Below are 11,205 nucleotides of genomic sequence, written 5' to 3'. Positions count from 1 at the left end.
GCACTATAATGGGCACTTCTATTGCGCCATACTAAATGCTGCTGTTCTGTTATCTTAAGCCATGTTGCAAATGCAGATGATTAAATATAGATGTAAATTATATTATATAAGCATGGAATTAACATATCTTAGGGCACAGAGGTCTTTTTTTATTTTTCAAGTAGCCAGTATTGTGCATTGACTAATGAAAATGTCAAAATACATTGTGGACATTTTATTTCAAAATCCGGTCCTTCCCTGTAGGCTATTATATTTCTGTCAATGGAGATATATCTGAATCACAATACTTGGCATAAAAACATGCTTGGGCCTATTATCGCTCAGCATGTGAACAGTATTGACATACCGTCAAGTTGTCCATGGCTTCTTTGCCCCAGTAATTGATTTGTGCATTCTGTTGTTACTTTTCTTTTCTTCTTTCACATCATACATCTCCAGCCTCACACCCGCATTTTCTCCCAGAACAAAGTCAAAGTCTATTGACTAATGCAAGTGGAGTAAAAGATTGCAGTGCCAAAGATTAAAGGCGGTAGTGTTGACTGAACCACAGAGGGTTGCTGCCTGCAGCGTTCAGCTCACCCACACCTATACAGGCCTCCCTCTTCAATGTACTTCCCTGACTGGGCTCAACAGCACAATGTCTCACCTTGATCACTCTGACCTGTCTGGATCAGCACTCCTCAGGCAGGCTGTGTGTGTGTGTGTGTGTGTGTGTGTGTGTGTGTGTGTGTGTGTGTGTGTGTGTGTGTGTGTGTGTGTGTGTGTGTGTGTGTGTGTGTGTGTGTGTGTGTGTGTGTGTGTGTGTGTGTGTGTGTGTGTGTGTGTGTGTGTGTGTGTGTGTGTGTGTGTGTGTGTGCGTGCATGCGGGCGTGCGTGCGTGTGTGCGTGTCTAATAATAATAATAATTTGTTGGGTGCTTATATTTTTCCTAATAATTTGGTGGAGGGAGCCCCCCAGCCTGCCAAATAATAATTTGTTGGGTGCTTATATTTTTCCTAATAATTTGGTGGAGGGAGCCCCCCAGCCTGCTGAATATGCTCTACTGAGTTCTGACCAAAACAATAAAACCTGTTCACACAGTGATGCAACAATCAGGCTTGAGTAGAAAGGCCAACAAAACAACATCCACAGGCCACACATTGGTAAACCATCTGACACAAAGAAAGACTGGCATTAAAAATGAAGCAATGAATGAATAACTAAACGTGTTGTTGTCATCTGAGCACCCCAGTATGCTTGATGGCATCCAATGGCCCAAACACAACAGGCAGGGACCTACAGTCCTTGAGAAGGAATCTGAATATGGTGATTTTTCTATGAAAAGTCTGAAAACGTTTTATTCTGTGACTGACTAGACTGAAGTGATGCGTTGAGACGATGATAATAGTTATCTGCTGTGATTATCTGCTGAGCTGTATAATGTAGATACAGCCGTGTGGACCAACTCTGGTAGAGCCTGCATCCCAAATGGAACCCTATTCCCTATGGGCCCTGGTCAAAGTAGTGTACTATATAGGGAATAGGTTGTCATTTGGGATGCACACAGAGGAAGAAGAAGGTCTCTGACTGCCTGCCTGCCTTCTCTCAAGTCTGTGCAGTGTAAATCCCAACCAGGCTAATGGCTTTAGACAGACGCCATTCACCCAGCCTAATCTCCAAGTCTTTCTGAAAATAACTTATTTTTGTGTCTGTTTGTAGATTGGATTTTACAGATCACAACTGCAAGGCAATAGCACTCCATCAAGTGTTCTTCTCATGAGAAGCGTATCGTGATCTCTAATAATATTCTGTATACGCTTTACCCAAGCGCTACCTTTAAATGTGATGGCGTATTAATATTAATATTTATGGACTGTTGAGGAGAGAGTGAGCCCGCCACCGAGCCGTCGCTGTCGACGTCTGAGAGAGAAGAGACGCTGTACAAACTTCCATTAATTCCTATGGAGGGGAAAGTCCAAATTAATTCCTATTCACATTTTAATGCATTTATGCTAATGCTAGGTGAGAGGGAATGGAGAGGGAACGGGGGCTAAGCCCACAGAAGGAAAAGGGGGTTAGAGTTCTGCACCTGAGAGAGTTCTGCCACGTGGGAAACAGGCTCAGAACCCGGCCCTACACTGCCCTTACAGACAACACTATTTACATACAGGACCGCTTCCAACTGCCAAGTACTGCCACCATGCAGTCAAATAAACATTACTATGCAGAATGAATGATGAATTAAGTGATATTGACATCCATGTGTAAGAATATGAAGCAATTTGTAAGCTATTTGTAAACACCTTTCCATACATGACCCACAAAGGACTAAACAATTATAAATCCTTTATAGAATATAGTTCAACCATGGAGCTGCACAGCTATTGAAATATAGTGCATACTATTACTTCAATACTTGTATTACCTCAATTACCTCAACTACCTCGTACCCCTGCACATTGACTCAGTACTCAATTACCTCAACTACCTCGTACCCCTGCACATTGACTCAGTACTCAATTACCTCAACTACCTCGTACCCCTGCACATTGACTCAGTACTCAATTACCTCAACTACCTCGTACCCCTGCACATTGACTCAGTACTCAATTACCTCAACTACCTCGTACCCCTGCACATTGACTCAGTACTCAATTACCTCAACTACCTCGTACCCCTGCACATTGACTCAGTACTGGTACTCCTCCTGTATAGCCTTGTCATTGTTTTTATTGTGTTACACTTTCCTTTTTATTTAGCAAAAACGTGTCTTACTTTTTTAACCATTGCATCCACTCTGATTATCATCTGATGAGAAATCCCATTCACACACCTCTGGTCTAGTTACTGCTCCCCTCCACCTAGCCTGGCTGCACCAGAGACTCAAGTCCATCCATACTGCTTTGTCCAGCTTGCTTAACCAGCCACCATAGAGCTGAGGCAAACACAAATAGATTGCCTTGGTAGTGAGCCTCGCCTCACCAACCTACTCCAACCATGCTGCTTTACAGAAGTAATCATTACATATTTACTTGGAGGACAAACGCCTGGTCTATCCTGATGGCCTGGGCTGCGTCCCAAATGGCACCCTATTCCCTATATAGTGCACTACTTTCGAAAGGGCTTTAGTCAAAAGTGGTTCATTATATAGGGAATAGGATACCATTTGGGACGCATTCCTAGTTTCCTATTCGTTAATGTCTCTGTGTTGACACCTAGGGGGTAATTGTCATTAATTGTGCTCATTTGGGCGGCAGGTCAGGCCAATCGAAGCGCAGGTGTTTGGGACAACCAGTGATTATCTCTAAACAGAGATTGGATAAAAACAAGAGTGATCTCCCCATCATAGAACCACACCACCACACATGACTGCTGTCCATTGTTTCTGCTTCTAACACACATTAGTAGATCATTTTGCCTCTCGACAAAGATAAATATCACAGTGAAATAGAGATGTATGAGCACCTCTACATTTCTGCACTGTGTAGAGGAGTATGTTTGGAAGTCTGGGTGTCACTGAAATGAATGAGACCTTTATACACAGACTAAGTGAGTTTAATTGAAGAATGAGGACCCAAAGAGGATGCACCTCTTCATCTGCTAGACTGAATCATTATCTGATTATTATCTTGTGATTATATCATTCAATGACTATAGATATACAGTATTTATTATGAATACGTTAAGAGCCATGACGTTAGTGAAGAAAATGTTAACCAATTACAAGACAGCATGCTCCTGTCCATATTCCCAACTAATTAGAATGCACAAAAAATATCAATATTTTCTGGGCTATTTTCAAGGGCAGCACACATAACCTCTACCCAGCAGTACCTCTCCCCAGCAGTATATCTCCCCAGGAGTACCTCTCCCCAGCAGTATATCTCCCCAACAGTACCTCTCCCCAGCAGTATATCTCCCCAGCAGTACATCTCCCCAGCAGTACATCTCCCCAGCAGTACCACTCCCCAGCAGTATATCTCCCCAGCAGTACATCTCCCCAGCAGTACCTCTCCCCAGCAGTATATCTCCCCAGGAGTACCTCCACCCAGCAGTATATCTCCCCAGGAGTACCTCCACCCAGCAGTATATCTCCCCAGGAGTACCTCTCCCCAGCAGTATATCTCCCCAGCAGTACATCTCCCCTGCAGTATATCTCCCCAGCAGTACCTCCACCCAGCAGTACCTCTCCCCAGCAGTACCTTTCCCCAGCAGTATATCTCCCCAGCAGTATATCTCCCCAGCAGTACCTCTCCCCAACAGTACCTCTCCCCAGCAGTATATCTCCCCAGGAGTACCTCCACCCAGCAGTATCTCTCCCCAGCAGTATCTCTCCCCAGCAGTATATCTCCCCAGCAGTACCTCTCCTCACCCTTACCTCTCCCCAGGAGTACCTCTCCCCAGCAGTATCTCTCCCCAGCAGTACCTCCACCCAGCAGTACCTCTCCCCAGCAGAACCTTTCCCCAGCAGTATATCTCCCCAGCAGTATATCTCCCCAGCAGTACCTCTCCCCAGCAGTACATCTCCCCAGCAGTACATCTCCCAGCAGTACATCTCCCCAGCAGTACCTCTCCCCAGCAGTATCTCTCTCCAGCAGTACCTCTCCCCAGCAGTTCATCTCCCCAGCAGTATATCTCCCCAGCAGTACCTCTCCCCAGCAGTACCTCTCCCCAGCAGTATATCTCCCCAGCAGTACCTCTCCCCAGCAGTACCTCTCCCCAGCAGTACATCTCCCCAGCAGTACATCTCCCCAGCAATATATATCCCCAGCAGTACCTCTCCTCACCATTACCTCTCCCCAGGAGTACCTCTCCCCAGCAGTATATCTCCCCAGCAGTACCTCTCCCCAGCAGTACCTCTCCCCAGCAGTACCTTTCCCCAGCAGTATATCTCCCCAGCAGTACCTCTCCCCAACAGTACCTCTCCCCAGCAGTATATCTCCCCAGGAGTACCTCCACCCAGCAGTATCTCTCCCCAGCAGTATCTCTCCCCAGCAGTATATCTCCCCAGCAGTACCTCTCCTCACCCTTACCTCTCCCCAGGAGTACCTCTCCCCAGCAGTATCTCTCCCCAGCAGTACCTCTCCCCAGCAGTATCTCTCCCCAGCAGTATCTCTCCTCACCATTACCTCTCCCCAGGAGTACCTCTCCCCAGCAGTATATCTCCCCAGCAGTACCTCCACCCAGCAGTACCTCTCCCCAGCAGTACCTTTCCCCAGCAGTATATCTCCCCAGCAGTATATCTCCCCAGCAGTACCTCTCCCCAGCAGTACATCTCCCCAGCAGTATATCTCCCCAGCAGTACCTCTCCCCAGCAGTACATCTCCCCAGCAGTACATCTCCCCAGCAGTACCTCTCCCCAGCAGTACCTCTCCCCAGCAGTATCTCTCTCCAGCAGTACCTCTCCCCAGCAGTACATCTCCCCAGCAGTACATCTCCCCAGCAGTATATCTCCCCAGCAGTACCTCTCCCCAGCGGTACCTCTCTCCAGCAGTACCTCTCCCCAGCAGTATCTCTCCCCAGCAGTACATCTCCCCAGCAGTACATCTCCCCAGCAATATATATCCCCAGCAGTACCTCTCCTCACCATTACCTCTCCCCAGGAGTACCTCTCCCCAGCAGTATATCTCCCCAGCAGTACCTCTCCCCAGCAGTACCTCTCCCCAGCAGTACCTCTCCCCAGCAGTATCTCTCTCCAGCAGTACCTCTCCCCAGCAGTATCTCTCCCCAGGAGTACCTCTCCCCAGCAGTACCTCTCCCCAGCAGTATCTCTCCCCAGCAGTATATCACCCCAGCAGTACCTCTCCCCAGCAGAGAAATATCACAGTAAAATAGAGATGTATGAGCACCTCTACATTTCTGCACTGTGTAGAGGAGTATGTTTGGAAGTCTGGGTGTCACTGAAATGAATGAGACCTTTATACACAGACTAAGTGAGTTTAATTGAAGAATGAGGACCCAAAGAGGATGCACCTCTTCATCTCACCTCTGTCCATCTGCTAGACTGAATCATTATCTGATTATTATCTTGTGATTATATCATTCAATGACTATAGATAGACAGTATTTATTATGAATACGTTAAGAGCCATGACGTTAGTGAAGAAAATGTTAACCAATTACAAGACAGCATGCTCCTGTCCATATTCCCAACTAATTAGAATGCACAAAATATATCAATATTTTCTGGGCTATTTTCAAGGGCAGCACACATAACCTCTACCCAGCAGTACCTCTCCCCAGCAGTATATCTCCCCAGGAGTACCTCTCCCCAGCAGTATATCTCCCCAGGAGTACCTCTCCCCAACAGTACATCTCCCCAGCAGTACAGCGGTATATCTCCCCACCAATACCTCTCCACAGGAGTATCTCTCCCCAGCAGTATATCTCCCCAGCAGTACCTCTCCCCAGCAGTATATCTCCCCAGCAGTACCACTCCCCAGCAGTATCTCTCCCCAGCAGTATCTCTGCCCAGGAGTATTTCTCCCCAGCAGTATATCTGCCCAGCAGTACATCTCCCCAGCAGTATATCTCCCCAGCAGTACCTCCACCCAGCAGTACCTCTCCCCAGCAGTATCTCTCCCCAGCAGTATATCTGCCCAGCAGTACATCTCCCCAGCAGTATATCTCCCCAGCAGTACCTCCACCCAGCAGTACCTCTCCCCAGCAGTACCTTTCCCCAGCAGTATATCTCCCCAGCAGTATATCTCCCCAGCAGTACCTCTCCCCAGCAGTATATCTCCCCAGGAGTACCTCCACCCAGCAGTATCTCTCCCCAGCAGTACCTCTCCCCAGCAGTATCTCTCCCCAGCAGTATCTCTCCTCACCATTACCTCTCCCCAGGAGTACCTCTCCCCAGCAGTACCTCTCCCCAGCAGTACATCTCCCCAGCAGTACCTCTCCCCAGCAGTATATCTCCCCAGCAGTACCTCTCCCCAGCAGTATATCTCCCCAGGAGTACCTCCACCCAGCAGTATATCTGCCCAGCAGTATTTCTCCCCAGCGCTACCTCTCTCCAGCAGTACCTCTCCTCACCATTACCTCTCCCCAGCAGTATCTCTTCTCAACAGAACCTCTCCCCAGTAGTATCTCTCCCCAACAGAACCTCTCCCCACCATTCCCTCTCCCCAGCAGTATCTCTCCCCAAAAGTACCTCAGTAGTAAGTTAAATGACGGTATCTGTACTCTACAGGAAGATCAATGTGCACTCCCCCCCTGCTGCTGCTGCTCTACACTAACCCTGAGACTGACATGCCTGTGACACTGACTCACAGAAAGGTAACAAAAAGCCCTTTTATAACCCAAAGCTGTGTGTATACGCCACACAGGCGGAGCGCAGACACACGGCACAAACATCCTCAATCTGCCCTAATGCCACAGCAGCATGCATAGTCTCTACTTCAAATATAACAACTCAGCTACATCGCCTCAAAAAGGCTGTTTACCGTCTACTTGCTAATTGGCTCAGTCACATGTGCCATCCACAAGCGCAAACAGAAAGGGACACATGTGTGTGTGTGTGTGTGTGTGTGTGTGTGTGTGTGTGTGTGTGTGTGTGTGTGTGTGTGTGTGTGTGTGTGTGTGTGTGTGTGTGTGTGTGTGTGTGTGTGTGTGTGTGTGTGTGTGTGTGTGTGTGTGTGTGTGTGTGTGTGTGTGTGTGTGTAGAGAGAGAAAAACACACAGCAGCAGCTGTACCATTAGCTGGATGTTTGAACAACCAGATATCACAGTCTCACGTCATTTCTTGGATAAATGTTTATTTGTGACGAGTAAACGGACATCATCTTCCAACGTTCTGTATTTCCCCACACCACGTACCTCCACATGGAGATACACAGTGATTTTAGCCCAGGAAGAGCGGGAGTCACAAAACCCTGATGGTGGCCCAACAACCAAATCTACCATCATGCACCATGGCAGCCCAAGCATCAATCATGTTCAACAATTGGAACTAGTTATTGCAAGTATTTTAACTGACGAGTCCCTGTATAATTAATGAAAACACAGTCTTGGTAAAAAGGAAAAAACTATGTTCACCTTTGTCTCAGGTACTGTGTCTGTATTCTACCTGCTGGAATGTACTGTCCTCTCAGTCTACCTGAACAGATACACTATATGGGAGTGGCAGGACTGCCAGTAGAAAGCTATGTGTACTGTCCTCTCAGTCTACCTGAACAGAGACACTATATGGGAGTGGCAGGACTGCCAGTAGAAAGCTATGTGTACTGTCCTCTCAGTCTACCTGAACAGAGACACTATATGGGAGTGGCAGCAGTGCCAGTAGAAAGCTATGTGTACTGTCCACTAAGTCTACCTGAACAGAGACACTATATGGGAGTGGCAGGACTGCAAGTAGAAAGCTATGTGTACAGTCCACTCAGTCTACATGAACAGAGACACTATATGGGAGTGGCAGGACTGCCAGTAGAAAGCTATGTGTACTGTCCACTCAGTCTACCTGAACAGAGACACTATATGGGAGTGGCAGGACTGCCAGTAGAAAGCTATGTGTACTGTCCACTCAATCTACCTGAACAGAGACACTATATGGGAGTGGCAGCAGTGTCAGTAGAAAGCTATGTGTACTGTCCACTCAGTCTAGCTGAACAGAGACACTATATGGGAGTGGCAGCAGTGCTAGTAGAAAGCTATGTGTACTGTCTTCTCAGTCTACCTGAACAGAAACACTATATGGGAGTGGCAGGACAGACAGTAGAAAGCTATGTGTACTGTCCACTCAATCTACCTGAACAGAGACACTATATGGGAGTGGCAGCAGTGCCAGTAGAAAGCTATGTGTACTGTCCACTCAGTCTACCTGAACAGAGACACTATATGGGAGTGGCAGCAGTGCCAGTAGAAAGCTATGTGTACTGTCCACTCAGTCTACCTGAACAGAGACACTATATGGGAGTGGCAGGACTGCCAGTAGAAAGCTATGTGTACTGTCTTCTCAGTCTACCTGAACAGAGACACTATATGGGAGTGGCAGCAGTGCCAGTAGAAAGCTAGCCAAAGCCTGGGAGAAAACAGATGGCATGCGGAAATCAGTAACCTCGCTCACAACTTCGCCCATTTTGTGAACAAATGAATCTGCTTCGAAAGTGTGTGTATGCGCGATCTGCTGACCTGCTCTTCCCATATGAATGTCCTCCCTCCGCCTCCCTCCCTGTGCGGTGTGTGTGTGTTTTATGGCAGTTGATGCGGGCGCTCCTGTGTGCTTTGATGTTTAATTCAGGGGCCCCGGCCCCTCAGAGGCAGAGGAAAAAGGGAGGAGAGGAGAGCGTGGGTGTGTGGGGACGGGAACTCACCAGGCAAGGCACAGGAGCGCTGGAACTCAGGCTTTTACCCTGACAAACATGGCAGTGTTACACACAGGCACACACACCACACACAGTCTCCGACCCTGTTACTAGGGCACATAATGTGATGGCAGGGCCAGGGGCGGGGCCAGAGCCAGGGGAGGGGGCAGGGGCGGGGCCAGAGCCAGGGGAGGGGGCAGGGTCTGGGCCAGAGCCAGTGGAGGTGGACATTGAGGAGGAAGGTGATATATAATACATTATGGAACCACTAACAGTCTGGTGAGCATGAATGACTTGGACCTGGTCCTCATCCTCCCGTCTTCCCTCTCCCTCATCTCCCTCCTCTCCCCATCCCCAGACATCTCCTCAGGCAGCTGGTGAAGGTGTTAAGCTGTTAGCCACAATCAAAGACTATTACTGTCTGCATACCATCAAACTGCTACACTACGCTGTCATAACCTTCACAATCCTTTTTCCTTCTTCTCTCCCACTCTCTCTCTCCCTGTCTCTCTCCCTCTATCTGTCTCTCTCCCTCTATCTGTCTCTCTCCCTGTCTCTCTCCATCTATCTGTCTCTCTCCCTGTCTCTCTCCCTCTATCTGTCTCTCTCCCTCTATCTGTCTCTCTCCCTCTATCTGTCTCTCTCCCACTCTCTCTCTCTCTCCCTGTCTCTCTCCCTCTATCTGTCTCTCTCCCTCTATCTGTCTCTCTCCCTCTATCTGTCTCTCTCCCTGTCTCTCTCCCTCTCTCTGTCTCTCTCCCTCTCTCATCACACCAAGTGCACTCTGAGATTTATTCTAGTGGGGAACAGCTCCAGCAAGGGGCTGGTGTTAGCAATTTATGGTTTAATAAGACTTACATAAGTCTTGCAGGTGTGCTTTACGTCCCCCACCCCAACCCATTTGGAGGATTTATGGGAGGCCTTTGGATTGCTGGCTGATTTAGAAGGCCTTTCTCCTGTCCCATCTCCTTGGTCTCTACACTGTCCCGGGTCCCAGCCACAGACAGCCATCAGCCCTCAGTGTGTGTGTGTGTGTGTGTGTGTGTGTGTGTGTGTGTGTGTGTGTGTGTGTGTGTGTGTGTGTGTGTGTGTGTGTGTGTGTGTGTGTGTGTGTGTGTGTGTGTGTGTGTGTGTGTGTGTGTGTGTGTGTGTGTGTGCTACACACCCTACACTACACTCGTCAGCCAGGGTTTGACTGGGGTCACGACTAACACTGCCAAGAAGGAAAAAGAGAAAGAGAAAATCACAACAGGAAAGCTATGTCTGACTCTGCATACAACTCTCTTCTGTATACTGTATGTATGTACACTCCTGCAATGCATTGTGGGAGCTGGTCCTGTTATAATGTAAGCACTGAGGCACAAATCAGAATGACATATGAGGTAGAGTGGGGACGGAAGTCCACCGAAATAAATATGCCAATGATGACTAAATCAGAACTGGTAGGAAAAGCTGTCTGAATGTCTGATGTGTTGTTCAAATCTGATACATTGATAAATCTCATACAACTGCATTGATAGGCGAGAGTGAATAGACAGCCTTTTGGCTGGCCTTTTGAACCTCTACCATTTACGATACACACAGAAACACACACATGCATTCACACTCTCACACACCCTTACACACAATTGCCTTTCAAGATGACAATGAAAAAGGGCCCTGTATGGAAATACTATGTGTAGCCAAATATGTATTCATGTGCCGAATCAGGCCTCAGCTGTTTGTCTTTAATATGGCAACTAAGAACACAGTCTAATCATCTCCAACAGCCTCTACAATACCCCACTGCTGCATGCTTCTGACTCTGACATGCATGTAAAGCACAGTGGCGTCTGAAAGCAAGGCTGGCTGATGAAAAATGGTGCAATCTCCATCCCCACTGGTGACTGGTAATTGCTCATCTGGGTAGGTACTAATTGACAAT

General features: G+C 47.9%; 1 protein-coding gene across 1 annotated transcript; it reads left to right on the top strand.

Moving 5' to 3' along the window:
* Positions 1 to 3,670: 3,670 nt before the first annotated feature.
* Positions 3,671 to 7,065, top strand: LOC109883647 (proline-rich extensin-like protein EPR1). Its single transcript, XM_031829461.1, has 3 exons — positions 3,671 to 3,675; positions 3,875 to 5,805; positions 6,362 to 7,065. The coding sequence occupies exons 1-3, from the start codon at positions 3,671 to 3,673 to the stop codon at positions 7,063 to 7,065; spliced, it is 2,640 nt and encodes an 879-aa protein (XP_031685321.1).
* The last annotated feature ends 4,140 nt before the right edge of the window (positions 7,066 to 11,205 follow it).

Source organism: Oncorhynchus kisutch, linkage group LG8 (assembly GCF_002021735.2).
Source record: "Oncorhynchus kisutch isolate 150728-3 linkage group LG8, Okis_V2, whole genome shotgun sequence".
Classification (NCBI taxonomy): domain Eukaryota; kingdom Metazoa; phylum Chordata; class Actinopteri; order Salmoniformes; family Salmonidae; genus Oncorhynchus; species Oncorhynchus kisutch.
This window is presented reverse-complemented; position numbering and strand designations above follow the sequence as displayed.